The sequence below is a fragment of the Eschrichtius robustus genome, chromosome 9 (genome assembly GCF_028021215.1).
Source record: "Eschrichtius robustus isolate mEscRob2 chromosome 9, mEscRob2.pri, whole genome shotgun sequence".
Classification (NCBI taxonomy): domain Eukaryota; kingdom Metazoa; phylum Chordata; class Mammalia; order Artiodactyla; family Eschrichtiidae; genus Eschrichtius; species Eschrichtius robustus.
Window position 1 is genome coordinate 114,774,270 of NC_090832.1, and position 23,489 is coordinate 114,797,758.

Here is a 23,489-nt window from a genome sequence, read left to right on the forward strand (position 1 = left end):
ATCCAGCAGCCTGATGAGAAATCTTGGCACACAGTGATTTTTAGTGCTGACATTTGTTTTTCAGGGCATCATGGGTAAGCCTGGAGAGAGAGGCCCCAAAGGAGAACGGGTATGTACATTCCTACTGTGATTGTTATTTAAGTCTGTCTCCACAACTGCCCCCTCATTTGAGTTACACAGTTATGTTCGTAGACCCCCTCGAAATCTCCACGTATGAAAAGGCTAGGGTGTATGTGATCCAAGGTCTCTGCCAGGCATAAAATGGGACCATTCAGGGAAACAGCAGCAGGGCATATGGCAGATACCCCTACCTGGTTTGCCTTTATTCACAACTAAGTCTGGTTTGCTGTTCCAGTTTGGAAAGCTTCTATCAGCCTCCTGTCTCAGACACATGTCCCTACTGTAACCGTCACCCGTGTGTTCTTTACCTGAAGTAGGGTTTCTCCACCTCCGCACTGTTACTATCTGGGGCAGATAATTCTTTGTCACAGGTGCCTGTCCTGTGCTTTGTAGGATGTTTAGCAGCATACCTGGACTCTACTCACTAGACCCTGTACAACCAACCTCCCTCCAGAAATGTCTCCTTGCAACTCCAAATGCCTCCCTGGGAGCAGAGGTGTTGTCAAGACCACCTGAGCTGGGGGAATAATACTAGGCTGAGGAAGGGGGGTGGCGAGGAGGAAGAGAAGGACAAAGGGGAAGTGAACATGTAGAGCTACTAGTAATGCCAGTTATGGCATACGCTTTTATTTTCATTGTTTTGGTTGTTGATGTCATTGTTGCAGCTTCCCATTCTTTTCTCTAAGGAACCTTAGCATTTTCTGCTAGAACTGGATCCATTCCATGGCAACAGGTTCCCTGAGCATTGTTATTCAGAGGGGTTCTAACGAGGGCTTGTGTGTTTGTGTGTGTGTGTGTGTGTGTGTGTGCACGTGCACACATGTTCTTGTGTCCTGGTGTCTAGTTTACTTATTATTACCCAAATAATCCATGCTAACTGAAGGAAACACAAAAATAGAGATAATATATAGAAAAAAGAAAAAAAAGCCTACATTATCCCACTACGCAGAGATAAGCACTATTGATATTTTGGACGTATTTCCATCTCACTGTTATACATCATATACACGTTTGCTTAATGCATCAGTACAAGTGAATATATACTTTTCAAAAAATTGGTTCGTACTGTTTCATAAGTGAATTCTTTCACCTAATATATGACGACCATCTTTCCATGCCAGTAAATCTAGATCCACATGGACATTTTAGTGGCTATATGTTATTCCACTGTTTGCATATACCTTTTCCAAGGTATTTGGAAAATACCCTGCCCCCTTGTCCTGGGTATTTAGGTTCTTTCTAATTTTCATGATAAAAAACGTTACTATAATGAACATCCGTGTGCCTAAACTATAAATAATTTTAATCGTGTTTATTTTGCACATGCTCAAAGTGTGCTAGTAGTTCTTTTATTTCTTTTTTTTTTAAATCTCAGTCATCTCTGATATTTCTCCAAATGCAAGCTGGGTTGATATACTTGTATGAGACATATCTTTATAACCAAGACAGTAGAATTGAAATTAGGTCCAACTGTTTTTCTTCTTTCTGCATGGCCTCTTTCTATATCTCTTCATTTATGGTCAAATAGATCTTTGTAATTGTTCATTCATTTTTATTATTTTTTAAATCAGGAGAAATAGAGTCTGGACTTCTGCAGAATAGTCACAAATAAAAGAATAATGCAGTGAAATACCGGGCAGGTCCATGCACCATTCTTTCATATTCAGTGTGGTCATCACCTCCTGGAATTGTGGAACTGAATATTTGAAATATGGTACTGAAACACCTGCTAAGACGCACACACGTATTCTTTCATTCATATTCTCCCTCCCTCTCTCTCTCTCTCACCCCCTCCCTCTTTCATACTCTCATGCACAAACACATACAGTAGTAGACACCTTGCAGGATCAAAGTCTACATTAAAGAAACTTCTTCTCAGATTCAGGCACGTCTAATTTATTATGGCATCGTAATCAATGAATTCTCTTATAGTTTATTTACATTATTGAATAAATGACCTCAGTGATGACTCTTCACCCCAGTCACCTACTTTGAACCTTCCCAAAGGCTCCCTTTCTCACCTTCCTGAGTCTTTAAGACCCACTGTGCACGCACACATTCACGCACACACATACACGTGTGTGCATGTAAAACACGTGCACAGAAACCAACCCATAGAAACTATTAAAGACCAAACACACAGGAAAAAGCAGAAAAAAGGAAAAACACATGATTTAGGAGAGATTTTGAGTGTCCTGAAGCTTCTCCGAGTGAAAACTTTCAGTGATGAAATCTTCTTAACCATCTTCCTTTGTTATTGAAAAGGAGACCCAGGCCTGAAGTGACAGCCACTGTTGACTTTCAAAAGTGTCATCGTTCTAGACTGGCACCCGGGTACAAGTCACATCGTCACTAACTTTATACTGAGTGCTTTCCACGTGTTGGCTTGTTCTAGGCACTTTACCTGAGTTAACTCACTTCTCAGCATCGCCTATTCAGTGGATTCTCTTAATAACCCCACTTTAGGGAGAGGAAGCAGGGTGGAGCGGGTTCGAGTCCCTTACCCCAGGCCTCACAGCTAGCACGTGCCAGTATGAATCCAGAACCTCTGCTTTTAACCACAGCTAACGTGGTTCTAGAAGAGATCATTCTTATTCATTTTTTTCCTTAACAGGGTGATCAGGGAATTCCAGGAGACCGAGGCCCACAAGGTGAACGTGGAAAACCCGGCCTTCCAGGCATAAAGGGGGACATAGGTCCTATGGGGCCCCCAGGAAATAAGGGCTCCCCGGGATCCCCGGGACACCAAGGCCTTCCAGGTCACCCCGGCCTCCCCGGCTCCCCGGTAAGTGGGCCGAGAACTCGTGGCTGGGACTGACCACGTGTCCCTTTTACAACAAGAGCAGTCATAAACCTTTCAAGATTAATATAATGAACCTAAGCTGGCTTCTACAAGGGTGGCAATAGCTGTCACTTATTTCAAGTTATGTGTGGGCTCCCCCACTTCGTACTCACTAAACATCCCTCAATAGATCCTCACAACTAAACTGGGACGACAGGTGGCCTGTCCATCCGCCTTGACGAATGCAGAAGCCGAGTGCGGACCTGTCCAATGTCACAGTTATCTAGTGGGTCAGACCCAGGCCTGACCGACTCCAAGGCCACACTCTTCAATACTATCCATAGTGTCCCCTTACACTACACAGAGAACACACGTCTGCTTCGTGTTAACACTCCATTTTGTTGACTATCAGAACAACAAATCTGCCCTGTATGGTGCTTTGATGTGGAAACCTGTTAGGCTAAGAAAGAGTGTTTGGCTAAGGAAGCCCATGTCTTTATGAACATCCTCAGGAGGCTGGTGGATGGCCATTCCACAGAGGAACTGAACCTGAAAATATCCACATCAGGAAGAAAGGGGAGTCCTAGCGTGAGGCCAGGGGGTTAAGGACGTGCCGTCCTCAGATAATCAGCCAATTCCAGAGACTGGGCCGAATTGGGCATTCCCACCATATTCTTTAGTTTACCCACTCTTCCTACACTCTGCTTGAATAAAGCCTGTACAGTGAATTCTCAGTGCTGTGTCAGTACGTGGTATTAGATGCATTCATTCCAGTTCATTTGCCCCATAAACAGTGAAAATAAAATATTGAAACTGGAACTGTTCTGTCCCACAGAAGTCATCACTTTATGAGCCCATCGTATTGTCTTTAATGCCACACATATACCCCCAGATAGTAACCTCCAAATACAAAGAAGAGTAACAACATACTTTGAAACCCTAACCATCATGAAAAATAATAGCTCCCTTTTAAAAATGTCAAGGTATTATAGTAAAACGTTACTGTTATAAATGTTAGGTTCTTTGTCGAATTCATGTAGATTTATTTGTCAAGGGGTTAAAAATTCAACTGGCGTCATTTACCTACTCCGCTTTACCAGATCCCGCAGCATTTTCTATTAAGGAAAGAAAATTCTTAATACAAGTATGCTTACAATGCGCAGATTACAAATAAACTTAACCATGAAGTGGGTAAAACTTAGTAAGTTTTATCCCATGAACAAAACATGTTAAAGAATCTCTCAGCGTACTTGGAGTTCTGTTCCTTTGAAGATACATAATAAAATCAGTTAGATATTGACTTTACCAGTGTCCACGGATTAGTTACAGGTTAAAAATGTGCCTGGGGTGGTCCCATCATAACACTGCTTCAAATTACTTCAGAAAATGAAGTAATAGGAAATGTCTTTCCTAATCGTGTGAAATCTAACAGGAAGTATGTTCACGTCGCTGGTTATGGTGCCGGCCCACGGCTTTTAAAGCGCTATAGTTATGCACTTCTTCCCAGCATTTGATCAAAACAAAAGATATTTATTGCCTAACGGGGTCAATTGCCAAAAGTATTTTGCTTGATTGATGGATCTCTACAGATGTTTCAAGCATGCACGCCAACCCAACATTTCTGTTCTTTATTCACTTGTGCTAGGTTCTGCATTAACAGGCCTTTTTTTCCCTCTTTAGGCTGATGTGGTTTCATTTGAAGAAATAAAGAAGTATATTAATCAAGAGGTTCTGAGGATTTTTGAAGGTGAGATTTGCTTAATACACATTTCTGAAGTTTTCCCCGCTTCCCCGCTCCCCTCAGCTGTAGGGGGTCCCTCCAGCAACGTTCTCCAAAGATGGTAGTGCAGCTGCAGCCTTAGGAAGTGACCAGCTATGTGATGGGGCAGCTCACATAGAAGCTTCTTGCTCACACGAACCTAAGTTTGCCCCTCTGTGACTTCTCTCTTCATTCCTGGTCTGCTGACCAGCACAAGGCAGGCGTCCTCCTCGTTCACATGACAGCCCTTCATGTTGTTCCGCATCCACAGTACCCCTCCTTAGTCTTCTCCACTGTGGAGTGAGGGTGCCCAGCTCCCCCACCTCATCGCCCTGGAGAAACACTTCATTTATGAACGGCCTTCCTTCCCCACGAGTATTGTGACCAGGGCAGAAGACAGCATCTTTTGATCTAGACCAGGGCCAGCGGACCATAGCCACCAGCCCGGTCTACCTGCCCTCTGATTTTGTATATCCTACAAGCTAAGAATCATTTTTCCTTTTTTGGGGGGGGCAAGGTGAGGGGAGAGGATACATTTCTAAATGGTTTTTTTAAATCAAAATAATATTGCATGGCATGTGAAACGATCAGAAATTCAAATCTGTGTCCACAAATAAAGTTTCGTTGGAGTGCAGTCCTACTCCTTCCTTTATGTATTTTCTCTGGTTGCTTTCGTGCTGCACAGGAGGATTGAGTATGTGACAGGGACCGTATAGCCTGTAAATCCTTAAATATTTACTATGTGACCCTTTGCAGAGAGAGTTTTCTGACGCCTGATGTGTAGATACTTTAATAATGCAGCCTAAGATAGCATTCCTTAAAAAAAAGTCTCCATATCACACTGTTGATTCATTTTGAGTTTTCAATTAACTAACAACCCTCTATGTTCCTTATACGAACTTTTAAAAATCAGGGGTTTCTCATTATGCACTGCGTTCATTTTTACAACGTTAAGTGTGTGGTTTTACGTTTCTTCTTATTCAATTTCAAGTGATTGGTGTTCAAACATCATTCTCACCTGAAAATATCTTTTGGAATCTTGTCTCATAGGGCAGGTTGGCTGACCCTCATAACTTTGTGTCATCTCTAAATTTCCTAGGCATGTCATCATTCTAATTGTTGCTAGAAATGTTGACTAAGGAGGGTTAGGTCTAAATGCCATTGCATTTCTCCTGCTCATTCGTAAATCATCTATTAATCTATGGCATTAGCGAGTTCTGAATCCATATAGTTGTCTTAAAATCCACTCTACATTTCTTTATTTAGTCACAAGGATATTACATGATTTAATCAAGTGATTTGCTAAAATCAAGATCATGTCCCTCATCTGTGAGCTTATAAGGTGGGAATTATTTGTCTTGAGAAAATAAATCTACATTGGCTCATGGTTCCCGCTTCTTTTGCAAAGCATCCTTCCTTTGCTAAGCTAAAAATGCGTTGTTGAATTTTGCAAGCAGTAAGATTACAAGATGCCCTAATTTCCTCTTAAATCTTTCACTTCCAACATGGAGTTAACACCTCTCCAGGAAGCCCTGAATATTTTAAGCAGTAGTTAGATTTAGAGACCAAAATCTCGGTGCTTGAGTGCACATTATCTTATTTCACGTGAGCACTAGAGAGAGAACAGATTAACCCAGGGACTTTTGGTAGCTTCAGTGACACAATAGAAAAAAATGTTTTTTCAAAGGTCGTGAATTCATGCTGTTGATTTCACTTCACATTGATCTCTGCGAAGTATCTTTACCTTGCTCTGACATGATAGTTTATTAATACAATTGTCCACTCTTTTTTTTTTTTGAGCTACCAGTTTTCTCTTTGTAATTTTAATTTTGCCCTTACATTTTAGAATCTCCTTTTATCACGTCCATGATCTCTTCTCTCAGGCAGCTTTAACGTCGAGCTTCAATTTCTTAAAATACTTTACATTAAAACACAGAGTAAATAGTTCCGTAGTTAATTAGTCTAAGTTTTTAAAGGCTGGTTAAGGAGGTCAGAAAATATAGCCAAGCACTCTCAGAAAAATGTGACGTGCGGAGATACAGGAGGTATCCGTGTTGCAAGTCCCGGGGATGCTGGATAAAGGCAGAGCCCTGGTGGCCTGCCCAGCAGGGGAGGAGATGTGGCCACCTCCACACTGCCCTCTCAGGCCTCCGGGAGGGTCGTCCCAGGAAGGGCTGTCGGCCTCCTGAGGACGGAGGTCACAGAAGCTGGGCCACTTGCCACCCATCTGTCCCACCCCCTCTCCCAGTCTCTCCCAGTCTCTCCCAGCCTGGTGAGGCCCAGTAGAGTGGTCAGTGCCCCCCGCAGAGGCCCCAGATGTCTTGGCGTCAAGACAATATTCTCAAGTGGCCCCAAAGCAAATTTTTTCCTGAGACTTCCAGACTCTGAGACTCCAAATGGGATTCCCCACCCCTCTTTTTATCTCTGTTGGCCCCAGCCCTACAAAACTGTCTTCTCCCGAACAAAGTTGTACCTGGAACCCAGAATTTAGTTATTCGGCGCTTTAGTTCATTTGTCCCAAGATTATTTCAGTTCAGTCCATGTCACCCTACGCTTCAAAGCCACCTTTTCCATTGCCTCTGAACACCATTTATAAAAGAGAAAAACAAAATCCTCCATTTTCGCAAATCTTAGAGCTCCAAGGTCACAGTTCTCCTTTTCAGAAAGCTTTCTCCGTAAACGCCAAGATGAATTCTCACATGTTAAAACAGTTAAGGGCTCCAGTGAAGCAGCCCCTGTCTGCCTCTCTCTGGCTGGACCATTTCACAGAGAGCTGTGGCCGTGGCAGCCCATCACCTCTGCTCCCCTCAGCCCTGCACGTCCTCAGCCTCGAGAGAGGTTCTCTCGGCTCAGCAGCCGTGGGTCGTCCGCGGGGCTCAGGGGAGTCCTTCTCCCCCGCGTCATCAACCCCGACATCCAGACCCTAGCAAAGCCCTAGACCAGGCCCCAAAGCTCAGGCCCTCCTCATGGAGGTTTCCAACCGCTTTGGGGATTCCCAGGTGACCCCGCTGACATAGCACTGCCACAGATCTCACACTTTGGACTGTCCCCCAGGCCACCGAGCCCTCTTTCAGCATCCTGATGCCCCGTCCCAAACCCAGCATGGTGAAAGAAGATGGTTCTCCACCCATCCCAGGTCTGGGTTTCTGGCAGATCCAATGCACAGACGTACACCCAATCTAAAGTTGCGTTAGATTCTTGATTTGATTGGCCAAGAGGTCAAATCCTTGTGCACGCGAGGTGGCCACACAGAAAGGGGACAGAAGCTGTGTGTCTCAGCTTAGCCCCTTTCTGTTTTATGAGGGCTCTGCAGCTGCCAGTGACACTGCCCATACAAGTGAGGGTCTTGCCAGATCTGAGAAGCTTAATTCTTGCTGTGACACCCACCACCCTATCATATCTGGGGATTTATATCACCCTGCAGGCAGGATTTACCAACCTAGGCAGGCATGTGGACAAACGTCTGGCCCTCTGGGTTCTTGAGACAAACTTGGAAGCAACAAGGCTGTACCCACATCTGTGGGAGGACAGTAGGACTGGGGCTGTGTCCCTGAGCAATGCTTCTGCCTCTAGATTGCCAGGGCCAGGAAAGCCCCTCACCTATGTTTTCTCCATTTTTCATACATAATTTCATCCACATATGTGTGAACATGTATGAATATGTATTACCCTGTCCTCTTGTTTCCAGGCTGCAACATCTCTACAATGAAGATATTAATTTATATATATATTTGTATACACATATTTGTATATGTACAGTCTTCTCATAGATACACGTAATTGGAGACGTAGATAGTTTTTAAAAATAGTTTCCACATCATTGTCTCTATCTCTTCCAATCTGCTTCTTTCTGTTTGTTTGGGTCCATCATTCAGCTTAGAGGGTTTCCTCGGTGCCAGTCATCCTTGGTCATATGCTCATACAAAAGCATGGGTTCTAAAAAACTGCTGGAAAGTTAGGAGTGAATGGTGGCCTTGCCAACCACGAGCTTTACTGTAGGGTAATCTGGCTGGTTTTTTTGTTTTTGTTTGTTTGTTTGTTTTTAATTGAGGGACCCTCAACTTCACTGTCTTGAAGTCTTTCCTTGTATTCTGGTCAGATTCCCCAGAGGAAACACTTGCATTTCCTGCCAGGTTGCCAGCATTTGGGGAGCAAGGTGGGAGGATAGGGCAGTGGTGGCCTCAGCTCCAAGAAGGCAATGCCCATTTCTTCTCCTTGTTTTCAGTAGGGAAGCCTGAGTCTCAACACAGTCTGGGGTCCCCAGTGCAGAGACGGTCTATTTACACTTTTCAGATAATAAACCTGCCGCCTTTTGCCAGGATTAGGAAGGGGCAAATAGCCAGCTGCACAGAGCAGAGAAAGGGATTTCTAAGATCATTTCTTAAACAGGCTTTCATCCAGTCCCCCTTATTTTAGTTCCCCTCCTTTAGCCCCACTTCCAGATGTAACTCCTGAACGTTTTAAGGATTTTGTGATTTAACACAGGCTGTTTCTCAGCTCCTGGTGTAAAGATTTGGTTTTCTTGAGTCCGCTAAGTCATCCACACTCTGCCATCTGGTTCTCAGCTTCCAAAGGTTAATGTCGTCTCCTTTCACATTCTCCCATTCTTGTGGTTTTATGCCTTTAAAAGTAACTTACCATTGTTTTGCAGTGATTCAGGAAAGAGAGAAAGCAGATGCATGTGTTCAATCTACCATCCTTACTCATAATAACATTTCAAAGCAACAAAGGTGACAAAGAATTGAGCCAGAGTTAAATGTAGCAATAACAACCCTTGGACCATGATGTGCCACAGAATGAATATGAAGCCACCAAAGATGCTGTTGAATTAACAGTTGAAATGAAACTAGAAAATCATTCTCAAGACATGAAAGGAAATTACTCTTCTGATATTTTTGCCCATTAAGAGATAACTGTATCTAATGTTTGCTTCCACATTTAAGAGATGTATGGAAAAACCCCGAACAGTGGAACCAAAAAGTGATTTACGGAACAGATTACCAAGCCTATGAGTAAAAGTTATTTAACCTGAAGGCTAAGAGGTAACAATATTATCAAGTAGATGACTGATTTCCCAAGGGAAATACTCATTAACAACTCTCTGTTTTCCATAAGGGGGTAACAAAAGGAAATAAGTTGAAACTATACCAAGAAAATGGGCAATTAAACATTTGAATGGACATTAGGAGGAAAAAAGTGAATTTCTCTCTTTGAAAATATTTACAAATTCTGTGAAATAGAAGGTAGACATGGGCCAGATGACATCCTTCCTTCTCCCTATAATGTACTTTATCACATTAATATTAATGTCTGCATGATATTAACAAGCCTATTCTCCAAGGAAGGCCAACCATTGGTGTCCTTTGTTAGAACGACTGCTATGGGTTTGCCTTGGCAGATGGCCTATGTGAGTTTGGTTTATGCAAGCTCCTATCCAAACTCTTCAATTTCCTGCCTCATTAGAAAGCATAGCCAAAAACAGTTTAATTGACCTAAGATCCCTGAAAACAGAGGAAATGCAATTAAGAACACAAGTCTTTACAATTTATTTACCAGCTCAGAAACATATTATTTAAAATTATAGAGCATTGGAATATGGTTCAGAGGAGGTAATTACCCTGTGCTAAATAACTGTTTTTGAGTGTATCTTAAAGCTAGATAATTTACAGCTAGAAGTAATTATTTAAAAGAACTTTCTGTTTTGCTAAAAATATTTAAAAGCACCCAAAGCAAATTACTTATAAATTCAATTCCTACATTAAAGAGGAAAAACTAGTGCTATGAATATTTGTGTTTAGACATTGAAGATATTCAAAGAGGTATGTTTCAAATTAAGAAAAATTGTACTGAAATATATATCTTTTAAGTGCAAAACAACAAATAATATGCAAAGTTTCAAACTGTGATCACTGAATTTCATATTTTTTTATAAAACACCCAGTTTACGATGTAATATAAAGATATTCTATCTCGATTCAACGTGATGGTTTGCAAAACTGTATATATTAATTGCAAATTTATCTGTTGTTACTGGGAACAAATGTATTAACATCAACCAAACATGCCCCAAGTGGAAAGTCAGGTAATAGAAAGTTTTACTGGAAAGCCGGTGGCTTAATGTCACTCTTAGGGATGACTCATCAGACCCTCATTGGTCTTCATCATCTTTGTCAATCAGTCCGCATCAGAGATTCTGGTCCTGTGGGTACTGGCATGTTTCCATTCGGCTTGCTTTGTGATTTCAGAATGTGAGTATAGGGTGATTACCCTTTTGTTAATTACAGCTTATACTCCACATTTGTTGGGGCTTTTCCCTTCATGATTCTATTTGAAAAGAATTTTTGGTTTTACTTCCTAAACAGTGTAGGGACCTACATTTTTTTAAACAAAATTTTTATTGAAAGCCCATTGAAAAATAGGTTTTACTCAGTAGTCATTTGCTCTTTATCAAAAATTTGTAAAGCACACACATCCTGTTTAAGCGAAAAGTGTCTTTAAAGTTCAACTAAATGAATTAAACTGAGCCAAGAGACGAGGAAATTGAGGTAATTCTTTACAAGGTCTACATGATCTGGCCCTTGTTTTTTCTAACTGGCAGCTATAGATTCTAATATGTTACTGTCATTTGGTTCTTAGTTGCAAAATAAACACTAATTTAATCAGTAAAACATTTTTCTAGAAGATTTGTCTGCACCAAACCTATGCTGAATTTTTCACATGAAAGGGTCATTTCTTACTACTCACTAGCTATATCTTTGAAAAATTGTTAGTTTTACAAGTTAAATCATTTGAATTTGCTTTTTAAAGAAAATATGTGAAAAGAAAAAAATGTGGTTACTTTTTTTTGTCATGGCAAGGATATGCCTTCCTCCAGTTTTCTGTCTTAAATCTAGTTACGTATATATTAGATTTGTTAAATATGAGCTATGTAAGATATAAACAAAACAAGCAAGTTTAAATACAGAATCCAATGATACATTGTATTTATCATGGACTTTGGGTGAATTTGCATTAATGACTACCAAAATTAATTCCATATAGTGGCAAAATATTGAAAATGCTTTTGAGATGAAATTTAACTGAACAATGGTCTATGTGGGATTAATAGCCAAGAATTCTACAATAATAAGTGTAACCGTGGATTTGATTATTCAAAAAAGTACTTCTGAGAATAATTATATAACAGATTTCTAGTCATAAAATAAAGCTTATTGGCAGTTAATCTTTATAGTGCACGGCGCTTATAAAAACATGGATAATAGTTCTTATTGAATATTGAAATGATCATCTCTCTCTGCTCTCTCCATGATTTCTTTTTTTTTTTAACACCTTTATTGGAGTATAATTGCTTTACAATGGTGTGTTAGTTTCTGCTTTATAACAAAGTGAATCAGTTATACATATACATATGTTCCCATATCTCTTCCCTCTTGCATCTCCCTCCCTCCCACCCTCCCTATCCCACCCCTCTAGGTGGTCACAAAGCACAGAGCTGATCTCCCTGTGCTATGCGGCTGCTTCCCACTAGCTATCTATTTTACATTTGGTAGTGTATATATGTCCATGCCACTCTCTCAGTTCGTCCCAGCTTACCCTTCCCCCTCCCCCTTTCCTCAAGTCCATTCTTTACATCTGCCTCTTTATTCCTGTCCTGCCTCTAGGTTCTCCAGAACCATTTTTTTTTCTAGATTCCATATATGTGTGTTAGCATACGATATTTGTTTTTCTCTTTCTGACTTACTTCACTCTGTGTGACAGACTCTAGGTCCATCCACCTCACTACAAATAACTCAATTTTGTTTCTTTTTTTGGCTGAGTAATTCTCCATGATTTCTGAACAAAAGCACTTAATGCAGAAAATGTTAAAGGCCCAAAGCCCTGCTTATAGAGAATGTTTAATTTAGTTAATAATATGGCTTGTTTAGGAATTTTAGGGTGAAAATTTTTATTTGTATTTTCATATTTACATTTTTTGGTGTTCATTTTCCAGACCCTTTAAATGTTATAAGTTATTAATGCACCAATGTCCTACGATGTAGAGTCACTTTTTTGTTGACCCTAAGCACTGACATTTGGTATACCCTGTAGGACACGCTCACGGCCAGACAGCCGAGCTCACCCAAGGTAGCACTCTTACACAGTCCCGCCTCCCCTCCCTGGACTTTCTCTTTAGGACCCAGATGAACAGGTTTGGGCTCCAGGCAGCCTGGTGGATGAACAAAGGGCAGATGACATTGATGTGTCCTTGAGAAGATTTAGGACGTATTCAGTTCATAAAGGTCACATCACTCAACACTGACAAAAGATTTTTAAATGTTCTGGATAGTTTGTCAGCTTCCTGTAACTTGTGTGTTCTTAGTTTCAGCGTTTTCTTGAGGTTCACAGAAATGTACAGAGACTTTGCTGCTTTCACTCGGTCTGCAGTTGGCATTCCCTGGGCACGTGCTCCTCGGCACCAATGCTGCATTTGTCCCTTTGGCCAAATGAGACATCCTTCCTACTAAAACCTTGGCTGAATGATGGAACTAACTGGAAATCAAACCAAAAAAGAATAATATTGAGGGTGTATGATAGAACATTTTCTTTAAAAAACATAAGTTAGTTTTTGACAAAGTATTAGCCCAGTATAGAAATTAAACAGTGCCATGAAATCATAATGAATATGAAGCCAGTGACCATCTTTTCAATAAATAAACCTCTCTATCAATAATGCAGTTTTGTTCAAGGATATAAAGTGTCACATACCATATGAGTTATCTATTGCTGCATAAGAAAATATCTCAAAACTTTAGTGGCTTAAAACAACAGTGTTTATTATCGCGCGTTTTCTGTGGGTCACTCACTTACTTGTGTGGTTCTGTCTTGGCGTCTGTCATGAAGTTGCTTTCAGGGTGTCAGCCAGAGCTGACGTCCTCTGAGGGCTCAGCTGGGGCGGGAAGATCCACCTCCGGGCTCACTCATATGGCTGTTGGCTGGTGGCTTCAGTTCACCCCCATGTGGGTCTCTTCATGCCCTCACAACGTGGCAGCTGGCTTCCCCCAGAATGAGAAGCTAAGAGAGAAAGCAGCCAGGAAGCCACGAGGCTTTTAGGACTTAGTGTCCCCACTTGCCTTTTTTCTATTCATTAGAAGTGAAAGGAAGTTCAGCCCACACTCCAGAATAGCGGGATTAGGCTCCACCTAATTCCATTTGGAAGGGAGTGTCAAAGACCTTGTCAACGTATTTTAAACCACCACACGCACATTCACAACATTGCTGGAAAGTGGCTTAAATGTATTATAACAACCATTTTTTAATATGAACCTGAATTCTCTCCACAAGTCATTACCAGAGGTTAATTAGGCTCTAGGACAGTGGTCCCCAAACTTTTTGGCACCAGGGACCGGTTTTGTGGAAGACAGTTTTTCCACAGACTGGGGACGTGGGTTGTTTTAGGATGATTCAAGTGCATTACATTTATTGTGCACTTTATTTCTATTAGTATTACACTGTAATATATAATGAAATAATTATACAGCTCACCATAATGCAGAATCAGTAGGAGCCCTGAGCTTGTTTTCCTGCAACTAGATGGTCCCATCTGGGGGTGATGGGGACAGTGACACCCGACGTGTGTTGCTTATGTCCAGTCTACTCCGTAAGATGCAGCTTGTCACTTGCCACTCGCAGATCGGGTTTTGATATGAGTCTGCAAGCAGTTGATTTATTATGGTCTCTGTGCAGTCAAACCTCTCTGCTAATGATAATCTGTATTTGCAGCCACTCCCCAGCGCTCATCACCACATCAGCTCCACCTCAGATCATCAGGCATTAGATTCTGATAAGGAGCGTGCAACCTAGATTGCTGGAATGTGCAGTTCACAGTAGGGTTTGCGCTCCTATGAGAATCTAATGCCGCCGCCGATCTGACAGGAGGCGGAGCTCAGGCGGTAATGCGAGGCAAGGGGGGCGGCTGTAAATACAGATGAAGCTTCGCTTGCTCACCTCCTGCTGTGCGGCCCAGTTCCTAATGGGCCATGGACCCCTGCTCTAGGGTATTGTCTGCCAGATTGGTGACATCTCTGAAGCACTGAAGGTTCTCAATCCTCTGATCAACACAACTCATCTGTATCCATATTTCAAACAACTTTGTACAATCTGTTTTACTTGAACAATCAAAAAAATCTCTCCATGATCAGACCAGTTGGTAAACTAGATGTGCTTAAATTGAAAACCAAGTAATTTTTTGTTGAATTTTATGTAAAAATATTTGAAAACTTTTGACATAAAAAGTATTTCCATAACGTGCATGTTATTTTCCCTTTCATCAATGAAGAGAGGATGGCTGTGTTCCTGTCCCAGCTCAAGCTACCAGCAGCAATGCTGGCTGCTCAAGCTCATGGGAGGCCTGGTCCACCAGGAAAGGATGGGTTACCTGGGCCACCAGGAGACCCTGGGCCCCAAGGTACGTCTTCGAGGACAATATTTGTTTACCAACTCTTTAACTCTCAGTATTTATAACATGCTAATCACAGTTAAGGCAAAAATTATATATATTAATATACATTAAAAGTATGTATATTAGATTATATATAATATATATACTTGGTATGTATTTTATAAATTTATATATACATATGCATATATAATGATTTAAAATAGGATATCTTGTTAATATTTGATATTCTAGAAATAAATTTTTAACTATTATTCATTCCAGTTTAAACCCGACTGATAATTATCTGCTAATCTAAATGTATTTAATAACAATACTTATTATGATAATAACAGCAATAATGTGCTTATTTATCATTATTATCTGGAAATATCTAGTTGTTTATGCCTCGCTGTTGATGTAAGTAGACAACAAGAATCTTAGTATCTTAAAGAAACTGAGGAAAAAGTCTTAAGACCTGCTACTATAATTAGTGATTTGGGTCCGAAATATATTTTTGAGAAATTTTAGAATCCTTTTTCTTCTTCTGCAAAAGTTGTGGATGGTAACTTCTGAATTTAAAAAAAAAAAAAAAAAATTTCTCACATTGTTTCTAAATTTTTCAAAGCAAGACTTAAATTGGCAAAAAAAAATTTGCTCCACTTATGATAACTTGACAAGACACATGATCTTAAACGTAGCTTGGCTAAATTCCGCTGGCAAGAGCATTTTCTAGAAATGTGATTGGCAATCAGCAGAGGGGCCAAGGGGACCCTGGTTTGGAAGATTCACCGCTCTGACAAGGAAGCATTAGATCCAATGAGTACGTACTGTGAGAGGTAAGGCCAGAGACACTGCTTTTCATGTGTTATTATAGAGGAACTCAAGGGCTCTCCTTGGAATAATCAAAAGCTTGTGTAAAGGAGAAAGACAGAAATGCTAATTTGGAAAGATGCATGCACCCCAGTGTTCATAACAGCACTATTTACACTAGGCAAGACATGGAAGCAACCTAAGTGTCCATCGACAGATGAATGGATAAAGGAGAAAAGAGAAAGTTAACACCAATATCACATAGGAATATAGTTGGAAATACTATATATGTGGAGAGTTATTTTCCTTTCACTAGTTCACTTTCCTTCCTACGGCTTCTCTATTTTCTGTAGGGAGGGCCCGAAGGTGATTGCTGTGTCCTCCCTCCCCTGAAAGAGGCACAGCTTTCCCCAGTTGTGGGGTTTGTTAGGATCCTAACTTCCCACTGAGACTGACAAGGCTTCTGGTTTAGCTAGCACAGTGTAAAACAGCGGCAGTGAATCACTCTAGTTTACCTGAACTGTCTTTTCTACCTAGTTTCTCTTAGGTCCCAGAGAGGTTTGGCAGGGAATTGGAAGCAAGTGTAGAATCAGGTGTAGCCTTGTGTGTGTACCATTGTGTAAAGGGTGGTTAATTACCATCTTCTGCTAGTTGGGTCTGTTGTGAATTCAGAGTATAGGAGACGGGAAGGAAGACCTTGATAGCCCATCTGAAGATGTTTGATGCCTCAAACCATGTGAAGAACCAGGACTGTCAATACCAGTAGGAGAAAGATCTTGGACAGATGCTTCACACAGTGGCCATCTAAGGGGGCAAGAGCAATGCACGGTCAGGATAGCAAGGAAAGCCCTTCTGGAACTAGAGTCACCTGTCCACACAGACCCCTGTCTCGGGCTCCCTCCCATGCAGGGAAGGCCCATCTGGAAGGCTCTCGGGCAGAGGCCGTGCCAGGTCAGCAGTGTTCGTGCAGCCTTTGGAAACAAGACCCCTGTTCACCACTCATTGGCCTTCACTTCCGCAAAAGATTTCTATGGGTTTTATCTGCTGTGCTGCCGAGGAGACCTTACCTACTGTTTCCACTCCTGACGGGGCTTCGGATCCAGTTCCTTTTTTAAGGGGTTTTTTCTCTCTTCTTTTACGTTGAAGTATAGTTGATTTACAATGTTGTGTTAGTTTCAGGTGTACAGCAAAGTAAGTACACCTGAGTGTACAAAGTGAGTACGCAGCAAACCTTCTCATATAGGTTATCACAGAATATTGAGTAGAGTTCCCTGTGCTATACAGTAGGACCTTGCTGGTTATCTATCTTGTATGTAGTAGTGTGTGTTTGTTCATCCCAAGCTCCTGATTTATCCCTCCCCCAGCCTTTCCCCTTTGGTAACCATAGGTTTGTTTTCTATGTCTGTGAGTCTATTTCTGTTTTGTAAATAAGTTCATTTGTATCATTTTTTTTTTAGATTCCACAAATAAGTGATATCATATGGTATTTGTCTTTCTCTGTCTGACTTACTTCACTTAGTGTGATCATCTCTAGGTCTAACCATGTTGCTGCAAATGGCATTATTTCATTCTTTTTTATGGCTGAGTAACATTCCATTGTATATATAATTTGAAAGACTTCCCCATATGATTTCCAACGTTTTTAAAAAGAACGTTTAGTAAACTTAACAAAACTCTTGTCCCACCAGAGGGTTCTGACAACAGACATATCTTGATTATAACTCAGGTGTCTCCTCAACGTTTGCATATCTCCTTTTCAGGATTTGTTACATGCCAGAAATGCAGCCAAAAAATAAAACTCGTGAAATATGGGATTCGTTTTTAAGCAATATTTGCCTGTAGTCATGCTGTATTGATAATCCTGTCTAAAGACACCAGGAAATCTTACTGTAGAAAAGAAAAGGCCTGCTGGTCGATTTTTGGTGCCTCGCCAGCAGTTGACAGGAACTGAAGGGTTTTTCTCTGGTAGACAGACACATAGGAAGTGCTCAGAAGATGCAGTTATGCATGTAACTTCAAAGCTTTGCGCTGCTTGATTTAAAAGTTTTCTCAAAAAGGAAAAAATATGCATATAAAACTGTTACCCTTTCCATGAGGGATGATTAAAAACATGAAACCTTAGGCGCTGTCGGCTGAATCAGTCCTCTTCCTGACACAGCGTGACTGAGTTTGAGGAAAGGCTGCAGTGAGAAGCCCAGCACAGAAAGGGAAACAGAATGTGGGCCCTGAACGTGACGCCGTGTGTTCTGCCCGCTCACAAGTTCTGTTTGATGGTGGCTCTTCAGAAATTTCTAAAAGGGACTTTTTTTTTTTTTCAGTATTTTTCAGGAAAGAAATCCATTTTCATTTGAAATGAAGTGGTTTGGTTTGAAACATGCACTATGGAATGAGTCCTTTATTATCTTATTATCTTTAGGGAAGGACACAAGTTTAAAGGGGTTTCATAAAGATTCCTACGCTTACCTGAGAAGCAGGAGACATGTAGAGAGCAATGAGAAATCGACGTGAGACTACAGGCACACCTCGGAGATATTGCGGGGTTGGTCCCAGGCCACCGCCATGAAGCAAACGTTGCAGTAAAGCGAGTCACGAGAATTTTCTGGTTTCTCAGTGCATGTGAAAGTTATGCCTGCGCTATTCTGTAGTCTGTTAAGCGTGCAATTGTTTTATGTCTAAAAAGAACAATGTAATTAAAAATGACTTCATCGCTGAAAACTGCTAACCATCATCTGAGCCTTCAGTGCGTCGCGATCTTTTTGCAGATCTTGCCTCCATGCTGAGGGCTGCTGACTCATCAGGGTACTGGCTGCTGAAGGCTGAGTGCCTGTAGCAATTTCTTAAAATAAGACAACAAAGAAGTTTGCCGCACCGACTGACTCTTCCTTTCACAAACAGTTTCTCTGTAGCACGCAATGCTGTTCGATAGCGTTTTACCCACAGTAGAATTTCTTTCAAAGTTGGAGTCAGTCCTCTCAAATCCTGCTGCTGCTTTTTTGTCGTTTATGTCATATTCTAAATCCTCCGTTGTCATTTCAACAATCTTCACAGCTTCTTCCCCAGGAGTGGATTCCGTCTCCAGAAACCACTTTCCCTGCTCAGCCATAAGAAGCAACTCCTCATCTGTTAAAAGTTTTATCGTGAGATTGCAGCAGTTCAGTCACATCTTTAACCTCCACTTCTGGTTCTGGTTCTCCTGCTGTTTCCACCACAGGGGGAAAAGCTTTCCCCCACTGAAGTCTGAACCCCTCCAAGTCATCCATGAGGGTTGGAATCAACTTCTTCCAAACTCCTGTTAACGTTGATATTTTGACCTCTCCCCGTGAATCATGAATGTTCTTATTGGCATCTAGGATAGTGAATCCTTTCTGGAAGGTTTTCAGTAGACTCTTCCTAGATCCATCAGATGAATCACTACCTAGTGCTGCTATAGCCTTACAGAATGTATTTTCTAAATAATAAGACTTGAAAGTCAAAATGACTCCTTGATCCATGGGCTGCAGAATGGATGTAGTGTTAGCAGGCGTGAAAACAACATGAATCTTGTTGAACATTTCTGTCAGATCTCTTGGGTGACTAGGTACATTGTCAATGAGCAGTAATAGTTTGGAAGGAATCTTTTTTTCTGCGCAATAGGTCTCAGCAGTGGGCTTAAAATATTCAGTAAGCCATGTTGTAAACAGATGTGCTGTCATCCAGCCTTTGTTTTTCCATTTGTAGAACCCTAACAAATATAATAATCGTGAAAAAATTTGAAATATGGCACCAATAGACTTGCCTGACACAGGGTTGCTACAAACCGTCAATTTGTAAAAAATTCAGTATCTGTGAAGTGCAATGAAACCAGGTATGCCTATATTAGAAGTTAACAATCCAACTTGAAAAGGGGAGGTACTGCTCCTACCAAGACTCTGATAATGAAACATGTGGACCCTCCTTCAGCACCTGATCTTCTTGCAGTGAGAATAGATGCCAATATGATTCTGAGTTGGGTCACCTCGTTTGCATTTTTCCTAAATTCCCCAAAGGGCAACTGTTGATGCCTTTTTTTTTAATTCAAAAGCATTTCCAGACAGTTTTAGATTTTAACCATCCTGTGGGTTTCTGATCATTGCCTTCCCACTGTGCGCTGGGAGGAGCGCTTTCCTTGGTGTCCTTCATTCCCAGCCCCCAAGAGTGGGAGCTGCTTTGGGGGAAACCAGCGCCATCCAGGGCTGCCCACTGGGTGGGACAGGAGCAACTTTGGAGGTGCTGGCCGGGGCAGGCAGGTTGGGCAGGGCAGCTCCCCAGAGGCGTGCTGGGGTGGGGTGCACCGTGTTAGCTAGGCGGATGGGTAGTGACAGAATGCTGCCCATGACCACCTGGCCAAGTAGGCGGAAGGAGAGAAAAAATGGCGCCCACCAGCACTGCTGTGCTCGGAGAACTTTCCACTAGATCCTGCCCCTCTGGCACATGCTCTAAAATTAGCCAATGAATCACTTTTCTCAGACAACCCAGGTGCTTTTCAATCTGCTGCCTCTGTGCTGGGACTCAAAGCAAGTGAATTTGTGCGTGAGCCCCTCAAGAGTGGAGTCTTGGTTTCCCACAGCCCTCGGGCTCTCCTGGATGTAAGCCCTGCTGGTTTTCAAAGCCAGATGTATGGGGACTTGTCTCCCCAGTGCAGGTCCCCCAGGCTGGCGAGCCTGACATGGGCTCTGTTGGACCCCTCGCTCCTCGGGGGGACCTTCACAGTTGTGATATCCCTCCCCCTGTGGGTCAGCACGGCAGGGCAGTAGGTGCTAACTAGACCACTTCTCTGCCCCTCCTACCCATCTTGATCTAGCCTTTTCTGTATATGTTCCACTGTGGAAAATCTGTTCTGCTATCTTCAGGTCATTCTCAGAGATAGTTGTTTCATTTGTACTTGTAGTTCTGGTGTGTCCGTGGGAAGAGGTGAGCTCAGGGTTTTCTAGTTCACCTTGATCAGGAACCTTGAAAGAACTTGATTTAAACTTCTTCCAAACACGTGCTGATTTTCCACCTCTATGAAAATCCTCAAGAATAGGTACCATACTTGAAAGCCTTATCCATTTTAGAAAAAACCCTGCACACCAAGTGGATGTGGGGTTACTAGGAGAAAACAGATCCAGCCATTCTATCCCACATCAATTTTGGAGGGGTGGTATTGGGAATGATGGTTCTTACTTTTGAACTTCTAAAGTTCAGCTGTTATTGGTTTGTAATGGAAGAAACCACCTGTTATGTATAAGCCAGTGGCCCACAGAGTAGTTGACGTGGCTGATACAGATTTGACCCTTCAGATTTGTTAGCAGTAGGGGCCTAAGGAAATGGGAGGCATATGTGTGTCCGTATGGTGAAGGGTTCAGTGGCCAATTAGCGGGCCAGAACAAGCAGGGCAGACAATGTGGAAGGCTTGCAGACAGCTTGTAAGGTCCCACATGAAAAGTCATCCTCCCAAATGCCAGTAACACTCTTTTTCTGACCTCATTTTTCCAGCATGCATGTAAATGCACTGATTTACAACTTTAGGAGTAAATCCCTTGTGTTGAAATGGAAATAAAGTCTAACACCTTAAAAACTCCAGCAAGCACAGTTCTTCAATGATGAGAATCTCTAGATGCTTTGGATTAGGGCATTGCTGTTTTGTACTTTTTCCTACATAAGCTACACTGATATCAAACTCTCATCCTGCACCTAGGGGCCAAGAAAACACATGTCTGTTTGAAGCTAGACCAGCCTTTTAGTCTTTTCCAAATTTCAAGAGAGGCCTACCCTAAAGGGGTGAAAAGCTTAATTCTAGAAAATGGAGAAGTTGTTATTGACCTTATTAGCATTCCTATCTGAAGTATTGCTGTGAAAAAATTATGTATAGCTGATTCACTTTGTTATAAAGCAGAAACTAACACACCATTGTAAAGCAATTATACTCCAATAAAGATGTTAAAAAATAATAATAATAAGACCCTGGACTTCCCTGGTGGCTCAGTGGTAAAGAATCCGCCTGCCAGTGCAGGGGACACGGGTTTGATCCCTGGTCCAGGAAGATCCCACATGCCGCGGAGCAGCTAAGCCCGTGCGCCACAACTACTGAAGCCCACGTGCCACAACTACTGAGTCTGCACTCTAGGAGCCCGTGAGTCACAACTACTGAGCCCTCGTGCCACAACTACTGAAGCCCGCGCGCCTAGAGCCCATGCTCCGCAACAAGAGAAGCCACCGCAATGAGAAGCCCACGCACTGCAACGAAGAGTAGCCCCCACTCGCCGCAACTAGAGAAAGCCCGCGCGCAGCAACAAAGACCCAACGCAGCCAAAAATAAATAAATAAATAAGACCCTAAGGCTTTTGGGGAGCCTTCATAAGGAATGAGCTTGGGACCTTATTAGGAAAGTTAAGAGTAGAAAGTTCTCATGTGCTTTGTGCACTTCAACATCTTTATCTGTTAATAGTGGGTCCGTATTAACCTAATGATATGAGAGATTTGTACAAACAAGTTGTTACATTTGACAGGAGAAGTGTAAATGTTACCTTATTATACAAATACACAAATTATTTCTTGTTTTGTGATACCATATGCACTGAAATCCATGTGGAATAATATATTTTGCATTATGTTGAAATCTGAGAACTGAGTTTAAATATGTAGCTTTTAGCACCTACGTTGTTCATTTGGAATTGTGTTCAGTGTTGTTAACCCTCTTGTTAATCGGAAGTTCATGTATCTTCACTTATTTTTCTTTCTTCCTCATTTTTTTAACCTATGATCTTAAGCCCTCACTGAGATGACTTGAGAGCCACCTTAACGAGGTGTCTGTAATAGCGGGAGCTGGGTTGAACTATTAAATATACCTCAGGTGGTAAATGTTATTTTACTGCAGAAATGTTTAAATATAGATTTGGAAGGGTACTTTTAAATGACCCTAAGTCCAAACATTTCTCCTTACTGTTCATGTTTGTTAAATGAAAGTCACTTACATAAAAGAAATCCTGGTGATATTTTAAACTTGAATATGTATCTATTTAGTGTTCACTCCACTGTTCTCTCTGGGTTCTAGGATTGTATTGAATCTCTGTAACATAGTTTTCAGATATAAATGTGTGAAGATATTCCACTGGGTGGATTTTCAATATACACCTCAAAATATTTCCTGAATGTTTATCAGTCTGTTGCCAGAGAACGCGCTTACTTTTTTGTCTCTCTTTTTCTATATCTCTCACTTAGGCTACCGAGGACAGAAGGGAGAAAGAGGGGAACCGGGATTGGGGCTTCCAGGGAGCCCAGGTCTTCCAGGGACCTCAGGTAATAGTGATATTATCTTCACAACATGAGCAAACCTCCCAAAATAGGAGCCATGCCTGCTCCCCGATGGCCCTTAGGTATTGCTGCGGGTGACACTGAATGACCCACATTGCTTGGAGGGAGGGAGGAAGAGCCATATGTTGACCCGCGTTCTGATGGGGTCTTTTATTTCATTAGCTCCGGGCCTGCCAGGCTTACCAGGTGCCCCAGGGCCCCAGGGCCCCCCAGGACCCAGTGGAAGGTGTAACCCAGGAGACTGCCTGTATCCCGTCTCTCACGCCCGTCAGCAGACAGGTGGGAAATAA

At 41.9% G+C, this 23,489-nt stretch overlaps 1 protein-coding gene across 1 annotated transcript in view; it reads left to right on the top strand.

Annotated features, from left to right (window-relative positions):
- Positions 1 to 23,489, top strand: part of COL19A1 (collagen type XIX alpha 1 chain) — a 361,076-nt gene extending 337,587 nt beyond the window's left edge. Inside the window, exons 45-50 of the mRNA XM_068550858.1 lie at positions 65 to 109; positions 2,735 to 2,905; positions 4,583 to 4,649; positions 14,977 to 15,105; positions 23,107 to 23,184; positions 23,362 to 23,489. Of these exons, the coding sequence (XP_068406959.1) occupies positions 65 to 109; positions 2,735 to 2,905; positions 4,583 to 4,649; positions 14,977 to 15,105; positions 23,107 to 23,184; positions 23,362 to 23,489 (618 nt within the window). The remainder of the gene's footprint in view (positions 1 to 64; positions 110 to 2,734; positions 2,906 to 4,582; positions 4,650 to 14,976; positions 15,106 to 23,106; positions 23,185 to 23,361) is intronic.